This window comes from Sphaeramia orbicularis, chromosome 4 (genome assembly GCF_902148855.1).
Source record: "Sphaeramia orbicularis chromosome 4, fSphaOr1.1, whole genome shotgun sequence".
NCBI lineage: Eukaryota > Metazoa > Chordata > Actinopteri > Kurtiformes > Apogonidae > Sphaeramia > Sphaeramia orbicularis.
The window spans coordinates 39141331-39161223 of NC_043960.1; the positions used below are offsets into that span (position 1 = coordinate 39141331).

General features: G+C 39.1%; 1 protein-coding gene across 8 annotated transcripts in view; it reads left to right on the forward strand.

Annotated features, from left to right (window-relative positions):
* Positions 1 to 384: 384 nt before the first annotated feature.
* celf5a (cugbp, Elav-like family member 5a) overlaps positions 385 to 19893 on the forward strand; it is a 225994-nt gene continuing 206485 nt past the window's right edge. For all 8 annotated transcript variants that reach the window (XM_030132527.1, XM_030132530.1, XM_030132528.1 and 5 more), the window contains exons 1-2: positions 385 to 816; positions 18147 to 18229. In XM_030132527.1, coding sequence (XP_029988387.1) covers positions 459 to 816; positions 18147 to 18229 — 441 coding nt within the window. In that variant the 5' untranslated portion in view covers positions 385 to 458. The remainder of the gene's footprint in view (positions 817 to 18146; positions 18230 to 19893) is intronic.

A 19893-nucleotide genomic window follows, 5' to 3' on the forward strand; every position in this document is an offset into this window, starting at 1 on the left:
AGTCTGAATATTCACCCACATTTATCAGTATGGCTGTAACCAGAACTGAGTAACAGAAGTCTGTACAACACTGGAAATAAATAAGAGTTGTTTTTGTTTTTACATTGCAATAGTTGCTTAAAGAATGATCAGAGCCTGCACATCTCAGCCTTTTTCACCAGCTGTAGTTCCTGAGTGTCAGTATTCACCATGTGACACTAGATGTCGCTGCAGAGTGTGTAATATCGCCGGTGTGCGCTTATTCCTCCACCATCGCCCCCCCTCTGCTTTGTACTGTGTGTGCGTGCGTGTGCGTGTGTGTGCGTGTGTGTGTGTGTGTGTGTGTGTGTGTGTGTGTGTGTGTGTGTGTGTGTGTGTGTGTGTCGGATAGAAAGTCAGCCTGGTTTCCAGCTGAGTGCTTGCTCTCTCACAGTGTGTGTGTGTGTTGTCATTATTATCCACTCTGCTCCCAGCTCAGAATGGCCAGATTCACTCAGACTGAAACAAGAAGGCAGCACCATCCACAGCAGCCCCAGCCCGCTCACTCCAGCCTGGTTTTCACCGGACCGGGGGCACCACCGACCCAACCACCACTACTACTAATCCCACATCAGCACCAGTACCCTCAGATCACATTTCCGAAACCCATGAACGGGTCAGAACCCATTTCCATTCATCCGGAGAACGGCAACATGAAAGACCAAGATGCCATTAAGCTGTTTATCGGGCAGATACCGCGGAACTTGGAAGAAAAAGACCTGAAACCCCTGTTTGAACAGTTTGGGAAAATCCACGAACTGACAGTTCTCAAGGACCGATACACCGGCATGCACAAAGGTAACGTGTCGCCCCTCATAGAGCCATTTTGGCCCATAGAGTTGATTATTTGCGTATTTTTCCACATCCTATTTGTGCTTTTTTTTTTTTTTTTTTTTTAAATTATTTAATAGTTACGCACGGATATGTATCACTTTATATTCCAAACAATCCAATAATATTAATATGCATCCGTACTTAGAAATCCACATTATTATTATTATTATTATTATTATTATCCATGTCCCAATTATGATTTGTTCTTTATTTTGATTTTTGTTATATTATTTAAAAAAAAAAGCCTTTGTGTTCATATTTCGCTCTAATTTTGGCCTCGAAAATGTGACACCTCCAAAATATTCCGAATGCATTAAGGATCACGGATGATGGGAGGAGAAATATTGTCCATGTTTTGTTATTTTGTTGCCTCTGAACTCTATTTCCTTAACACGCTCCTAAGTGGGGCAGAGGCGCTTGGAAAGGATGCATTTTTAAAGAGCCTTCCCTTGCCAGTCCCATCTTTTGCGGAGGGGCGGCATCATTTATTCATCCATATGTTTTCTTTAACATCTCCCCATGTGCGAATGGAGCGGGACTGGGTGCAAAACCCAGAGAAGGAGAAATCAGTTCAATACTACAGTGTCTCAAAGGGCGCAAGAACTGTCACAAGATGACGGACGTCGCCACGGAGAGTTGGCAAAAGGGGGGATGCTGCGATGCTTCTGCTGAAATGGAAGGCAGAGGGTGGAAATCCACGCAGCTCACTTATACACACACACACACATACACACACACACTGACAACTTCCACCTTCCATAATGAAGTTGGTTATCATCCTTATACAGTGTAGTGCTCTGCCTGGCTGGGGATTTATTTAACAATACATTATCAATCACGTCATCATCATCATCATCATCATCATCATCATCATCTCAAACTTGCACAAACTATATTTCCCACATACATCTGCCCTAAGACTTAACTACAATGACTTATCCTATAACTGTATTCACCATTATTAAACACAAATATACCATCATCATCAAATAGTTTTCATGACATATAAGTAAGAATCACTAACAATTAATGCTTTGAATATTATTTCATATTTCAGTCTCTGTCCTCCCTAAAACTGTCCCACAGGTGAACAAAACACAATAGTTTTTTCAAAATACTATTGTAGAGCCTACTGCATGTTACTTATAATATATATAATAATCTGTCAAAATCACTTCCCTCTCCTGTTGAAAAAAAAAAGTGTTGATATGTGGGGAGATATCCGTATAGGAGATAAGACATTCATGGCGGTGACATTTAGAAAAGACAATTTGCAGTCGTACTGTAAATGCCAGTTTCAAACACAGCAAACAATACCATGTGTTCTATGGCGATTGGAAACATGGAAATTGTCACTATTACAAAGGTTGCCCATAAAAGCTGCAACCAAGAGCTTTTTAATTTTTTTTTTTTTTTAATTTATTTGATATTTAGATATCCTTTAACACGATCTGACATCTTGGAATTGATTGCAATGTGTTTAGTCACAAAAAAAGGAAAGAAAATCACTGCAACAGACAAATATAAGAAGTTTCAGTATATGATAAATTGAAATAAAAAGAAAGATGTATAGTGTATATGACTACACTTTTAAATGGAAAACACAAGTAACAGCTGATATTGTCAGAATGTAGAGAGGAAAGCAATCATCCGTACGTGTCGGAGTGTGCATGTGTGTGCATACATATACTATAATGTCATTGCCCTGTGTTGCATAATGATTGCAGCAGGCTGTTTAGGAGTTCTTGAGTGATTGTTAGCTGATCACTGTGTCAGGAAAAAGACAGTTGAGGTTCTTAGATGTACTCCCATGGAAAGAGAATAGAGCTTTAATCCACTTGTATATAATTTAAGTGAAATACAGGACATGAATAGGAAAATAATTTACAAGTGGTAGTAAGTGGAAATCACTATTCAGAGATGAAACAGTGATGAAAAAATATTTTATGTAAATTTGGGACAATTCAAACCTCATTTAAAAAAAAAAAAAAAAAAAAAAGTAAATTCAGAAGAAATGTGTTCTTTCAAATCCATCATGTATCAGATCGGGCTTTCCATGAACCTTTTATGTCGGGGAGAAATTATAAAAAAAAAAAAAAAAAAAAAAAAAAAAAAAGACGTGTTCAAATGCTGTATATCTCAGCTTGTTAATATGCAATTACTAACTCAACTCCATTCTAAGTAAATATGTTTAAAATCCAGTTTTAAATATTGAGCCCAAAGTGAATTTGTGCCCTTACTAATTACCTTGAAACACTAATGAATTTAAGATGAGCATATTTCAGTCCAATTAATGGCTTAGAATGTAATGAATCCTGGCCACACAATGAACAATACATAATCAAACTCTAATATGTCACTGATCTCAGATGAGAATGTTTAATAGTAAGTGATGTTATTAGTAAGCAGAAAGGATTATGAATGTGTATCTGGATGGAAACAGTGAACCATCACCCTCAAAGAAACACATTTAGACCGACAAAGACTTAGATGGACAAAAGGATAAACACACACACACACACACACACACACACACACACACACACACACACACACACACACACACACACACACACACACACATTTGTAGTTATTCTGTCAGTTTTTCCATTTCATGCACATTGTGTTTGTGTGTGTTTATTATTTGCTCTTTCTTACGCAACTGTTTTTTCCCCTTGGTAATCCATGAGGGAAAACATGGAATTAGTTTGTAAAGCGTGATAATAATGCATGGCCATAATAACTTGACTCAAGAGGATTAGCAAATGTGCATTGTCTGAAGCAGCAGTCTCTTGGGTGATCAGCTGGTTGCCTCCCTAAACAGTGGCTGCCTCTGCCAATTAAAAATTCAGTCTAGTCTGCCTCTTCAAATGATTAATTCTGCCCACGCTGTCGATGGCCTGCCAATTATTGTCGCCCAATTGGTATTAATAGGTAGAGGATTTCCTGATGTTGAATTTATCGCTGTCTGTGAAAACTTCTCCCTATGACGCTAATTAGCTTCTATTTATAAACTGATTAGACACAGACTGCATATATAATATCATCTTATACACAGGCATATATGCAGAACCAGTGTTTGAATCAATAACCAGTTTCCTTGTGTTTTTCTGAGCACTCACATGATAAACAACGCTGTACCTCTCAGTATGGATTACACAAATCTTCTTCTTATCATCTGGATTTTGATATTTTTAAACTCTCAATGTAAGTTCTCTGTTTGTGAAATCTTCCTTACAAATGAAACAGACAAAAAGTGAAGACAAGTTTTTTTTTTTCCCTCTCTCTCTTTTTGCGGATGTAGTACAGCACAGTGGACAGACAGACATGTCCCTGTTAGCTGTTCCAGTCTGACAGTGCAGACCGGTATCTATATAAGTTAGTGTCAGGTATCATTTTGTTATTAATGCATTCATAAATGGGCCAGAGATATTGCTACAGACCTCAGCCAAGCAGAAGCACATTAAATGACAGAATATTCAAATTAAATATTTATTTACATTTTTTTTCCTCCATATAAGCTGGTCTGATTGATAGCATTCCACTGCAGGCTGTCCTCCCAGTATAGATGGAGACAGGAATATTTGGAACCACATTTTTCTAACATGGAACTGATAACAGACTGTAGTCATTTTAATAATAAGTAAGTGTGCGTGCATCACCAGAATGTATATGCCTTATGGAAAGTGTCAAAGATCACAGCGGTGCTGTAGGACAGCGTCCCCCCTGAGGAAACAGATGGGATAGACTCACTACAGACTATAAACAGAGCTGTAGAAGTGACATGGATGGTACATTACACAATACTGTGTAATTACTGGTTTAACAAACCGACATTAGTGGAATGAAATCTGTTGACAGAGGTGTTTGGTCAGAATGACCACAGTATGAACATGACTTCTATCCAAGTTGAGTGAATACTGAGTCATTGGGGGAAAAATACTCTGTTTTTTTTTTTGTTTTTGTTTGTTTTTTTGCTTTGCAGTTTTATTTGAGTTCACAAAACGTGAATACAATCTTCTGTCAGGGCTAGTGAGCAAAGGCCACCAAGCCAAGCAAATCCAGTAACAACACTCACTTTACAATCTTTAAACATCTGTAAATATTGTAATAAGCAACAGGGCTTTCCTCATAAAAGATGCAGCAGCTCAACTGGTACTGACAGGCGCTATGGGCCTTGACTTCAGGATGAGGAAACTGCCTCCTTCTCCTTTCCTCTTTTCTGTTGGTTTTCCAAGGAGATTGCCAGTCTTGGATGCCGACAAGACCATGTTGTGCTGGAGGTTTCTTGTCCGCATGCCAGACTCACCTGGTTTCTATTGGTGTCTGCGTCTTCCCTTGACCCCTGCCTGAGAGGGCCTTTCAGATGGATTGATTCTCTGCTCCTTTGCAACATTCATTATAGTTTGCAGAATATGATGCTTTCAGTATGTTGGAAGAGCTGCTATTTCATGACCTTTCTGGAATATGTTTAGCCTTTATTAATGAGTACTGGAGCAGGGACAGGCACCAGGAGATGCACTGTAAAAAAAAAAAAAAAAAAAAAAAGAGAGAGAGAGAAAACACAGGTAAACTTCATCATGAAGTCACGTATAGTTCCTTACACAGGCTACATGAACCTGAGTTGTTTTTTATGTTTGTTATTGGTTGGCCTATGAGTATAAAGACACTACAGTAAAACAAAAAAAAAATGCTAACAAATATATTCCCAAATATGGGACTGATCACCAACCAATACTTGTTTTTGATTACAAGTGTCCTATAAATGGATACAGTAAGAGAGGGAAGTTGTGAGGAGGCTTTTCTCTAAACAGTGTTTTCAAAATCTGAAGGAAGGATGTTGGGTTGAATTATTTTTGGTGAGTGGTAGGTCACATTTCTCTTGAAAACGTGGAGTCTGCGTAAGCGTACCGCCTTCAACTTGATGCACAAAGGTCACAGCTATTTCTTTAGTCTAAATAGAGGGATAGAAGCCTATCTATTTTGTATGGGTAGCTTAGCAGAGAGTGCCATTGCCTACAGAGCAGAATGTACTCTTATGGGGTAGGGAGGGGGTGGGGGGCACAGAGGGAACAGAGGGAAAAAAGGAGCGACAGAGGAGGGGGGTTGGTGGTTTCTGTTAGAATAGCATGAGCTCTTTAATGTTGTGTTTGAGCCTGGCTGGGCACAGATTCATTTTAGAAGGAAAATGAAATAACAAGGGAGAGGGGAGAGAGGAGATTTTAATGCAATGTTTTGTGATAATCCCTCTCCATTTTGGAATGGTTCAGGATAACTCATGCGATAAAGCCTTGTACAAGCTTGGAAAATAATAAGTTATTTGTCTTGCCTTATAGTAGTGTGCCCTTGGAGGGCTTGCTAACCCCCATGTTTTGGCCAAAAAACAATCACAGATTAGTCAAGCTGTCACATCTCTCTGATTGCCAAATGGTTGAGCCCTTGATGCTGGTGTGAATGAACAATACATAAATGTTGTACATGTATCTGCCGGAGAGTGCACGCAAACACAGAGCAGTGTGGATGTGACTTAGCACTGTCACTCGATCCCTCTCTGTCAGGCGGCCCAGTGTGACAGAGAGGAATGGGATGGGGAGGATGGCACATGTATGCAGCAGGACCCACAAGGCAAATGACAGACAGACACATGGGCACAGAACAATGGATGTATGAACAGATGGATAAGTGGAGGGGAAAAGATGAAGCGTTTGTCAGAGATGCCGAAACAAATGGTTACTTTTATCCCGAGGCAGGGGGCGAGTAGAGGAGTGATGGCTCAGCTCGGGACACGCAGGATCTCTGTGACAGGTTAGATCAGTTTGGGTACTGTAGTGTGGGTAAGGTGGACGGGAACGGAGGAGGAGCAGGAGCAGGAGCAGGAGAAGGAACAGGAGCAGGAGCAGTAGCAGGAGCAGGAGCAGTAGCAGGAGCAGGAACAGGAGCAGGAGCAGGAGCAGGAACAGGAGCAGGAACAGGAGCAGGAGCAGGAGCACAGGCTGGGCTGAATAAAACAATCACCTGAAGGCTGTAAACACAATCAGATCTCTTTGCAGTAGGGCTGGGTATCATTCAAAATTGTTGATACTCCTAGCAATGCTTCTATTTGAACAAAAACTACAAATCTTTAGTTTTAATTTTCTCATTTGCATTTCCATAATGTGTATAAACCTGTACATCCCAAATTAATTCAGATTCAGTTGTCTGTTTCAACTTAAAGCAGTTTTACAACATAAAAACATTATGTAAAATAACTTTTTGTGTGTCAACATAATATCATAGTAAGAATGATGAAAAGCTCTGTCCAAATTTTATGAAAAATTGGTAGCTACTGACATATTTTCACCTTTCATAAGGCTCAACAACATCTAATCTATTCAGTTGGTGCCATAAAAGTATCACATGTATGTCTGCAGTGCTTCTGTCTTGACTGTAGTACTAAGGTTTATTGCAATATTAGATTTCCAATAGCATGGCCACTAGTCGAAAAGGTCATTTTCCATTGTGAGGTTTATATTATTATGAAAATACAAAACCTATAGAAGTACATTTTGGAAGCGTACATAATAATGTACATTAACTCCGCAAATAGCAATTATGACACTGGTATAAAGTAACTAAATAAATAAATAAAACTAAAAGAAATTTCGCAATTGGCAGCTTGGCATGAAAACACATTCTAGATCGGAAAATATCTGAATGCTCAGGTCTGTGAGGGATGTGTGAAGATACATGCTGCTCAGCATGGTTATAAATAGAATTTCTGTGGTATTTCTGAAAATAGGTTAAGCTGCCATCTCTGCACTGCTGGCATGACATCACTGATTGCCTGCCAGCCTCCCCCAAAAGACTGCTCCCATACTGTGCTCAAAAGGAGGGAGAGAATGAGGGAGAGGCAGAGGGAGCATCTGTGGGCAAACGTACGGCCATGTCCCTCTTATTTCCAGTGTCGTTTTCCTTCCCCTCCTCTCCTCTTACATCCCATCCCCTCCATCACGCAGCCGTCTCTCCTTCGCTCCTTCCATCCGTCTTTCCCACTGAAGGAAGCGATGCTGTAGCTAAGAGTCTCTGTGCTTTATTGCCAGTGACACAAACTGGTCGGGGGCATTTTTTTTTTTTAAGTTTAGATCTATCACATCCACATTTTCAGCATGATACAAGGGGATGATATGCCAAATAGTGCAGAAGACATGGATGAAAGATAGAATTTGTGTTTCTTATTTGATGATCAAATGTTCATTTGGTTGAATGAGCAGAGTAAGTGAGGACTTTATGTGAGCTCCAACATGGCACTTGTTCTGTGGTTCACTGTTCAAGAAAGATCTGGCTTAATTAAAAAAGACTACTGAAAGTAATTAATGGAGGATGGGTTCGCATATCAGTATATATAGAGAGAGGATCTATCTATCTATCTATCTATCTATCTATCTATCTATCTATCTATCTATCTATCTATCTATCTATCTATCTATCTATCTATCTATCTATCTATCTATCTATCTATCTATCTATCTATCTATCTATCGTGATCATTTGCAAAAAGAAGTATTTCTAGAATCCTCTAGGCTGAATGTGGTTACCAGGAAATATACGTCATTGCAATTAACACCCTGGTGTCTGCTTGTTAGTCAGACCATTAGTGTTAATTATTACTTTTCTCCAGCTCAGTGGTGACATGAGATAAATAAATAAATAAATAATGAAAGCTGGGACAAGGACACCAAGTTTTTGGCATGCAAGGCATAATTGAAAATATGCATTTGGAATACAGCTTGTTAAGCTCTATTCAGTGCGCACATTGAATAGAAGGAACAAATATATGAAGTAGAATACTCATTATACGTTTGTTTATAAAGGCATGTGCAATTAGTGTTTCCACTCAAGGTGGCCTGTGTATAGCAGTATAATGAAGAAGAATGTGTGTGTGTGTCTGTGTCTGTGTGCGTATGTGTTTTAGGTAGGTAGTTTTCCTCTCACTCATGTCTTTCTTCCTCATTCATCTTTCAATCTCTCCATCCAGCCAACCTCTGGGCCTTTGAAGCATTATCTTTAAAGGTATCTTTCAATTTGTAAAATCAAAGTGTCTGAGAACCTGATCCGTCTCTTAGTAGCCAGTCAGTTTGCAGCTGCCAGTCATCTATGATTGTGGCTTTGCTATGATCAATGGTCGGTCTCAAAGGTTTAAATGCCTTTCACCTTTAAAAAGAGGACACATATTGTTACAAATTTCACATAAAATGTACCTTTCCACCCCACTGAATGAAGACTTGACATCACTGGAAACAAAATGCGTGATAACATTAATATAATCTGATTGCCAAAATAACATGTTTGACTTTATATATTGTATAATGTTGGGGTTTTTGGGGTTCTAGTTCTATGTTGGGTTATAGCGCTTTTCAGTCTTTTTTTTAATTATTTTTTTTTTTTATAGAAATCATGTTTATATTAGAGATAGAGGAAAGAACTGGTTTGCCTAAATAATTAATAATCAGTTTTGACAGAAATTGTTACCAATAGTGTCTGATAGCTAATATTGGACTGGAAATACTGACTGTAAGGAAAAATAAAAGCTAAATCTTTTCGAGATTTTTCCAGTAATTGAGTGTTTCAGATGTATTTACTTAGATATTTATTACTTTGACTTTAAAAATAGATCATTTCAGATATTTTTTTCCATATTATGCCTTTTTGGAGAGGGGCACGGATGCTATCAGAAAATTAATAGGAAATTAAAATAGGATACATTAATCAACATTTCCTTGTTCCATTTTAAATCTGGTATCTGCGGACCTCCAGTTTTTATTTATATTAAATTATTTTTGGAAGAGATGTTTATGCAGTGACAGCACTCTGTTATTTTTAGGTAAAGACACTAGGAGTCAATCACAAAGATGTGAGAAAATATGACTCACTGTATTTGGTTGTATTTAACTAAACCGCAATGTTTTCTTACCAAAAAAACAAACCACTTTCATTAAAACATCATGAAAAGTATTTAGAGATGTGTTAAAAAGACTCATAATGTCAGTAGTAATATTAAAAAAAATAGGACCAATGGCCCTGTAGCTTACTGGCCAAATTAAAAGCTTTGGGAAATGTATCCAGATGCCATTTATTATCACCCAGTTATGTGTATTTATTATATTACAGAAATAGCCCATGCTTTGGTCATATTCCAATCAGATCTGTAAAAAATTCAAATTCCAACTTAATATCATTGATACTGATTTATTGGATCAATCCACTTCCTATCTCTTATAATGGGAAAATTTGTCAAAGTCGCACCAAATCCAGAATCAGACCCGGATCGAAATAATTTCAATACCTTGTGTTGACATCATCATACAGAAGCTGTATACCAAGTTTGAAGTCAATCAGAACTGTAGTTTGGGAGAAAAAGACGATTGAAAATTTTTCCCCGTAAGAGCCCATGTTAAATTTTCCATAAATTCCCGGATCCAGAAGAAGATCCTGATCAGCATGTGGCCATTATGTTTTGGTCATCTCCCCATCAGGGCTGGACTGTGGAAATTTCAACTTGATATCATTTATATTTACTGAGTTATTGCATCGATCCACTTCCTATCTCTTATAATGGGGAAATTTGTCAAAGTCGCACCAAATCCAGAATCAGATCCGGATCCAAATAATTTCATGAACTTTTGTTGACATCATCATAAAGAAGCTGTATACCAAGTTTGAAGTCAATCGGAATTGTAGTTTCGGAGAAGAAGATGATTGAAGTTTTTGTAACGGACGACAGATGACACCGACGGACGCCGCGTGACGACAATAGCTTACAGCCTGTCGGCTGGTGAGCTAACAAGTCTATAACCTTTTCTTAAACCTAACCAAAGCCTGAACCCTACCTCCCTCTGCCTATTGACGCACATGTAAACATGGACTGGATCCTTCAATTGCAAGTTACACTGAGATTAAAATGAATTTAGGTTTATAGAAATATACAGTAGTAACATGTTGGGGTGTTTTTTTTGTTGTTGCAATTGCGTCAGTCTGCAGCCAGTCTGTATAAGCCATTTGACAGAGATTGTACTGTTTCCATTTGCCAAGTCTTGCTTTTTTTTTTTTTTTTTTTTCCAAAAGGTTGTTACAGCACATGTAGAAACGGAGGTGCAGTTTTCTGACTTTGACTGGGGAGGGGCTCAGAGAAAACTTTTATTGATTTCTGTGTAAATCCCCTGGCCAGAGCACACTTGGCTAGGGGGGAGGGACAAGCTAGAGAGACGAGGGCTTGGCAGGTAAACTCCTGTTTTACAGCACAAAGTAGTAAGTGTGAACCTACACATTATTTACAGCTCTGTGAAACTCCATCCATTAACACTGTCAATTAGCCTGCTCATCTGGGATGCAGGCCGCTTGTATATACTGTATAGATTAGATCCTGGCTTTAAGAGCAGAAAAAGGGATGTACCCAGATAGTCCACAAAAGCCAACTTTAAGGCTTTACTTTTAATACTACAATGTGGTGGAAGGTTCCAAAGCTCTGTATCCAAAGTCACATATTGAAAAGGTTCTGGCCACCGTGGGGATGTGCAGCTGTGTGCAATTTATCATGTCCCAAAAGTGCAGCTACTGCCAAATGGCATAATGTAAAGAACTTTATCAGGAACCAGTTGGAACTGTATTTCTGTTTTCATCCTTCCTAATGCTGATCCACCTATAGTATAAAGTCTATAAGTCACCTACTGAGATACTCTACAGCTGGATAATATATGAAGTACCACTTGTACCCAGTGAGAACTATTTAACCCCAGAGCTGTACCATAGATTGTGAGTGTGAACATGTCAAAATATATCTCCCTTTTGTTATGATGGCTCCTTTGCCACTGTATTGATTCCGAACCATACAAAGAACCTTTCAGAAAGAATTTACTGCATTTGTCACACTCATTAGGCATTGCACTACAGATCATAACGTACATGCAGCTTCTGTAAATAACTCACACAGGCTGTCCTTTGGGATGTGTCGCCTATGGATCTGTTTGACTGCTGCTCGGAGGCTAGTGGAGTCTATGTGAACGAGTAGCAACAAATCAATGGCTGAGGTCTCCTACTCAGGGGTCAAAGAGGATAGCAGGGAGGGTCCAAGGGACTATTTCTTGTCCTCATGATGGACATCGATGCTCCCCAGCGCTCTGCAACATCCACCCCACCCCTCCCACAGCCGCTGCTCAAGGTGAGGGGATGATGGGAGGAGTAGTGAAAGGAGAATTAGAGGAGGATTTGAAGCTGGATGCAGCGGAGATGAAGGGATGGGTTGACTGACGAAAAAATGATGGAAGAGTATACTCCGCTTCAGGATTAGGAGATGGTGACTGAGCACAGTCGCTGGCTCTCTTTAAGGTGGCTGTCTGACTTAATTAAGGTTTACAGGTTACGCTAGGCTACTGCTTATATTACAGCGCTCATTACAAGCCCATTAAGCATGGGCAGAAAAAATATTGTTGTCAGAACATTGAGTGAGAGCATTTTGGAAAGTCTCTGCCAACTCCATGCTCCAGCTCTTCTTCTTTATTATACCTCTCATTCTGTCCTCCCTCAGTCTCTCCCTCTTGCTCTGGAGTGTTGGCATGATTGTTTGAGCGTGTGAACACATCAAGGATCTTTTTTTTTTTTTTTTCAAAGGTGAGGGAGTGATTATATGAGTTAAAAGCTTCTCTGAGACCAGACTGATTACCCCCCTCACAGTCAATCTGTGCCACTGAGCCTCCTGCCTCCCTGGCTGGCAATGATTCAGGTCATAATCACATTGTATCAGTGCTGATGATGTGTGTTTCAGCTTCCGACCCCTCAGAAAGGCTATCAGTTCCCCTGGAGCCCCACATGGCAGTAAATGAAGTAAGCAAGTACTTTACCCTCAGTGATAGCATTTTCCAGAGTGCAAATGATGTGTGAGGGAGCAGGCAAGACCGGTGCCAGAACTGGCTTGGTTTCTGCTACCTTCACACTTTCTGGCCAAGGAAATGCCACACTGAGAGCAAGTTCACACTTTTCCATTACACTGGGGTAGCTTGAGTCCTTTGGGGCAGGGAGATGGAGAAAAGGGAGCAAAAAGGGTATGAAAGGGGGAGTGGAAAGAGAATGACTGTGGTTGAAAACCAGCCCAGTTTTTCTGAATTGCACTCGTATTTGACACTTATGCAGTGCACAATGCCCAATGCCAATGTAGCAGAAAGTATTTTGATGCTGATGTTGAGGTTGTGCAGCTGACATCACTGTTTGAGTACCTGTAGGGTTAGTTACTTGTAAAATAATGTTATTAAAGTTATTATACTAGACATAAGCTGTGTAAATAGACTTCCCAAATAAAGTTAAATATTGTTGTACTTCTACCAGAGAACACACATGTTGCCTGCTCAGGACTTTTAGCAACATCTGCTAAAAAAAAATAGTCCACAGAAGGGATTAAAATTGAATATTTAATTAAATTGGCAAATTTGGAATATTTTATCAGAACATAAAATATGGACTACACTTATAAACACAGTGTAATGGATTAACAGTTTTGACAGTGTGTCCAAGACATCATTGTACTGTGTTGGGAAAACATCTGTTGAAGTTAGTGTATGAATGTGACGATTAATTTACCTCATGTTTTGTTTGTGCATGTTCACTCTTTTACCCCAGGAGGGATCTAATTAGAATCCACTAAGCAAAACTAAATTAGCATCTTTGATCTCCAGAAGTGTGATGAGACTCTGTGGTGTCCAGTCTAATATGAGAAAACAGACTGATAGTGGAAATATACAGATATATGCTAATAATCATAGCAATCATGTATATCAATATTTGCCCAAAAATACCAAAGTAGATGTACATGTCTTAATTCAAAAACTTTACAGAACTGTAGCTCAATGGAAATAACTAAAGATGGCCTTAAAATCAAATGTCCTCCAATATTCAGTCAACAATCTGTGGCGATTATGTTACTTCTATTAATCTCATTTCCAATTTTTTTTCTGTTGTTGTCTCTCTATTTGACATTAATGTTTTGATCTTGTAAATTTTTAAATTGTGGCAACTTTCCACTACATACAATGTAAAAAAAAACAACAAAAAAACCCTTTAATTTTTAATTTAAAAAAAAAACATTTTTTTACAGGTAGCAGCCACCACTCCTTACTATCACTGTAGATTAGTCATGTGACAGGACAGATACATAAACACATAAATATGGCTGAAGTTCCTGTGAAGTGACCATTATCACCTACACCACCTGCTGAGGGAAAAAAAAAGTTTGGTGGCATAAATAAATATATGAAATGAAAATTAAATAACTAATACAAACCCCACCACTGGAGACAACTGTATTGTTATTATTATTATTATTATTATTATTATTATTATTATTTAGCTTGTTTGAAAAAATGTGTCGTGTTAAATTTAACTGTAACTAAAATAAAATAAAATAAAATAAAATAAAATATTAAGTGTACAGGTGACTTGAAACACCAATCAGACGCCGGCCATAACAGTTAGTCACAATATAAACAGGAGTGAGAAATAATTGACAACTCAAGTACGAAATATGAATGTACTCCACTTTAGGTGAAACTACTGTCATGTACTTAAATGGTGACTACATTAAGTTAAGTCCATGGAACCAATTACCGGTGAACTGTAGCAAGAAAGTACTTAAAACATTCTGTGAAATGTTGTACTACTAGCTAAAGAGCGATGCTAACGTTAGCTAGCTATGGACTACACTGAAGTTAGCTAGCTAACCTTAGCAGAGTTGGAATTGAAAAAACCAAGCAGATAGAGCAGTAAAAAGGTTAAGTCCTGTTATATAACGCTGTCTGCACATTATGAAGCAGACATTTACAAGACAGGAGGTGAGTAACATTACACTTCTTTACTGTGTTTTCTACAGTTCAAGTATTGGAAACTGAAAGTAACAGTATAATTTAAGCTAGCATGAATTTGTATACTGTTAGAGTGACTGCTTAGTAGGTGAGTAACACTAAGTAATCAATTCAGGTTGTTTTTGTTATGTTTGTTTAGTAATGTCTCCTGCTTGATGGGCCGTTTACTGGCACTTCTATCATGACTTTGTATCCACTTGCTGGATTGATACTAGATCTAAGTAAAGTCCAAGAATTGGTTTAAGTAATTACTTTGGGGATGGAAACTAGTTCTCTGTGTGCCAAATTTGGGAATCAGTGTGAGTGTGATCTGAGATAATTTGTTCTCTTTGTGGCAGGAACAGGTCTGTCTTACTGGTGTTTTTGCAAATAGTCTTGTACTTTTTCTGAGTAAAATAAAAAAAATATTGGTGTATAGTTATTAAACTGGGACGATGGTCATATTATTTCTTTTTTCAGGACTTTATCTGTTTGACAGAATCTTTAATCTCTTATTGTATGAAAACAGAGTAAAATATCACATACAGTGTTAATGCTCAAATGAAAATGTGAAGCAGTGTTACATCCTCAAACTGTGTTTAAATGCATTGTAGCATAAGAAAGATCTGAGTGAGGCTTGAGTGTGTGTTTATGTGTACATTATTTTTTATTAATGCTAAACAATTAGCAGAACATCCTGTGGTGCTGCATTGGGCACATGCTAGATATGAACATAAAGCCACAGTCAATGGAAATGGAAACTGTCACAACAGCTATACAATATCTTTTGCTGCTCACACTCTTGTTCCCATTCTCCCTCAGTCACTCTCTTCTTCTTGTCTGTAGTTTTTAATTACATGAGAATTCCACAGTGGAGATGGAGAGACTTGGTCCAATTTCTCTGTACACACGCACACACACACACACACACACACACACACACACACACACACACACACACACACACACACGCACACACACACGCTGCTTAAAAATATCATTAAGAAATAGGAACAAGAAGAAGTCAGCGATGGTAAAGGGAAAGGAGAGAAGTGGAATGGGAACAAGAAGAGGGAGAATTTCTTCTCTTTGGAGCTGCAATCGGTGTTAGAGATAAGGCTGTTTTAGGTTCCTATCAGATGATGCCGAGGATCATCTCCTCACAATGGGAAGGCTTCCCCCGTTGCTGTGTCAGCAGGCTCAGATTACAGTGGCTTTTTGTTGTGTTTCAAACAATTTCATCATGTCTCTCCCCCCCCCCCCCCCCCAACCTCACACTTTTACACTTGGTATGCAATGCAACACTGGCAATTTGTACGTGTTTGGATTCCAATTATGGAGCTGTTAAAGCTTTTTCGCCTGTGGCCTGCAAATTCTTATTAAGCCATACATTAAAGACCACAGAATCACATTTAAATGGAGTTCATGTTTCGCTTTTGTTTGCCAGAGTTGTGGCTGTTATTAATTTATTCTCAATGCCCTATGCATTACATATTAACAAATAAATCGTGTTTGTGATTGTAATGCAAAATACTTGTTCCTTATTTAGAGATAGGCCAAGCATTTGTCAAGTAAACCAACAACAACAAGCCTAGAGAGAGTGGAAAAGAGAGAAAAACAACCACCAAAATGGAGCCATTCCCTCCTATTACCCTCAGCCATTTGAGAAACAAACAAACAAAGCAACCCAAAACAACACTGACATTTTCAGTCTTTGTATTTCTCTACAAGCTGACGCAGAGGCGAGAAACAGAATTAGACAGCACTTTTAGTGATTGAGTGATTTGCTTGGTGGCCATTGGAAATCATTAGGTTAAGGGTGCGGGGACATCGGAGGGGAGGGGATTCCACTGTGACACCGGTGCTACAGTCAGCCACCATAAAGGTCATGACACTGGACACACTGGGGCCATTTTTCACAAGCTGAAAAGTACGTTGACTTTACTCTAACAGAAGGAGAGGCACTTCCTGAAATCAAATAGAACTGAATATCATTTACATATGTAGGAGTTGTCAAAACCATGCTTTACGTAAGTGTGCTGCCATGCGGGCTCATACAGTACATAGGACACATTTGGCTCAGAGTAGCAGGGCAGAAAAGGTTACAAGTCAATCAACTGATCAATGACTGACATGGCATTTTAACCCTGCTTTTGATGCACTCTTTCAGAGGTTCCAGGCCTAACCAAAATGAAAGGGTCATTGAAGTGACAATAAAAGGTGCAAAAATGCGCTGTTCCATGTATGCAAAAGCACAAGACAAGAAAGGATAGCGAATGCATGGATGGGTAAAAGTAATCTCATATGCAACAAGAAATACGGACTGGAATATTGTCCATGTAAAGACACTTTAATACATCACCACCCACTGAATACATTTTGCTGTTGAAATGAGATCCGAAATGCAGTGGCTGCTAATAAACCATCTTCAGAGTGGCAGAAATATGATGCATGGTAACCCATATGAACCTCATTAATAGAACACAAGCAAATCTATTTATTCAGACAGTCAGGGGGAAAATGATTGCCTCCATACTCCATCTGGTTTCTTTCCATCTAGTGCCTCTCCTCTCCTCTCCTCTCCTCTCCTCTCCTCTCCTCTCCTCTCCTCTCCTCTCCTCTCCTCTCCTCTCCTCTCCTCTCCTCTCCTCTCCTCTCCTCTCCTCTCCTCTCCTCTCCTCTCCTCTCCTCTCCTCTCCTCTCCTCTCCTAGCACTTCATCCAAACAGTTCTCTTCTCTTTTTTCTTCTTTTGCCACTGTATAGAACTGTTTGTATGTAGCCTTAGTTTGTCTAGTTTTTATGTTTTCAACAACTCGGGAGACTCTTTAGAATAATCTGGTCCTTTAATTTAGTCCATTACTTCAATATAAGACATCCAGTCAGATTTCATGTCTTGTTTGCTATTTTCATTAATATTAATTTTGAGATTATTATACTGAATATTTTTTAAGGTTTTATAGAATCCCCATGTTAAGGATGGTTGCAGCATGAGGTCTCCTTCAAAAGTCTATGAATATCTTTTCAGATTATAGGCCTTTGAATAAAATGATCCTCCATTCTAATTTGTGGGATTTTCATTTGTACAAATATTTTGTCTAATTGTTTTAATGTTGTTTTGTCAGTGTAAGTCAAAATCAATGCCTAAGTCTACATTTCTAATATTACACATCTGTTAACCTGTGAGTGGACCTAATACAGTCTTTTTACTCGACACTTGTACTTATAAATGCTTGCATAAAACCTATATTACTACTTACATTTATGCAACGCATAATGGTTGAATAAGAAAATAGCAATTTGTCCAAAACCTTTTCTTGAATTGGGCTAAAAGAAATAATCCAAAAGGACTTCAGAATTAAAGCATGAAACATAAGTATTTGTACTTGACACCCTATATAATTCTGAACAGATTTATATGTACTGTGTTTTAGGTTGTGCATTCCTCACCTACTGCGCCCGGGAGTCGGCCATCAAAGCCCAGAATGCCCTCCATGAACAGAAAACACTGCCAGGGGTAAGTGTCTGTCTGTCTGTCCTCACTCCTCTCACTCTCTCTCTTTTCTCTACGGTGGTCAGCCGTGCCATCTGCACCCGGCTGCACACCAGCCGGCATTTTCCTTGCATAGTCGCAGAGATGAAAAACACTTTGGAAAGCAATTCAGTCAGTAGCTCAGCCTTTTGAAAGCACGGCTTCAACTTTTCCATGTGTCTGTTCTCTAGTGTATATTGCTAGAAGTACTGTGAAGCAGTAGCATACAATGAGAATATAATGTATTTCTGCTAGTTTTAAAGATGTATTTGATGACATGGATGTTTGTGTATGTGTTCTATGTATTTACTTTCATTTATATTTTGTTGTTCGGTTTATACCTGTATGTGAGCACGTACACCTCTGTGGATATCTGCATCCATGTGAGATTCGAAAAGGTATTCAGGCAAGGACAGTGAGGTGTTTAAAGCTCGTTAGAATGAGCCTGTACCAGGGAGAAGCAGCAGTAACGATCCGCTCGCCTCACACCCCACACCCACTGATTGAAGACAAAGAGCCTGAGAAACTCAGCCAAAAGGCACATGTTTCAGATTAAACATTCATATACAACTACCACAAACTTGAACATTTTTACCGATGGCTTACTCGAAAAACAAGTTGTTTCGTTTATCCTGCAAATTAGCCAAGCTTGAGGCTGCAGGGCCTTATTCTCCTGTTTTTTCTCAGCATTTGAATAATACGACGGAAGACGGCAAGATTAAAAAAGTCCCTTTATAAAATGCCAGAGGATGCGTTTCATGAAAGGTTATATCTGTGTTCAGTACTAAGTTTAAAACAGGACATTTTTTCTGCTTCTCCTTCTGTTTTTGTACATGTTGTGGCTTTCTAGTGAGTTTGTCTCTCTCAGATCTTATGTTCATTAATAATATCCCCCCTCTCTAGCCTGGCAGGGTGCCTGTGACGGTAACCTTCCCTGGGGATTAAGTAGTTTGTGTGGCTGAATGTATAAATGAGGGGCATAAGGCCACAGACATAGATGCTAACAAGTCTGATACTCTCGCCTGCTCTTGGTGTGTTCTAATGGAAGAGCAAAGCGTCAAACCATCTGGTCTCTCAATGGTTTAACAATTATCCAAACGGAGTGACATACACAGCATCGACTATAATTGGCATCCCTTAATGTTAACAGAGAAAAACACACCACAACAACAACCTTACTCTAAATATAGTGATATAGACGTTGTTAACACCACCTTACACATTGCACTTTTCTCATGCGAGTTCATGAAAGCTTCTCCTTTTGGCATTCTGGGAATTTGAAACTTGCCATGTATCACTTGTGAGTAATAAAACCCTTTTCTTGTACCTTTCAGTCTAGCTTTAGCCCTCCTGCTGACTTCCCCTCTACCCCACCAGTCCTGTCCACCCCACATCCTCCCATCTCTCCCGTCTCTCCCACTGCTCTGCTGCTCTTCCTGAGACAGAACGTGTCATAGAAATGTAACAGGCAGACGTTGATGGGTGTCAGGCCTCACAGATGAGGCTGCTCTGCTGTTCCCTTCCCTTCAACTTCACTAACCCACACAAACACCAGCGGCCTAAGAAACATAGGCAGTGTGTGCCAGAATACTGAAGCCACACATAGCAAACGCAGGCACAACATGATTTTCCGTTTCTTAGACTTGACA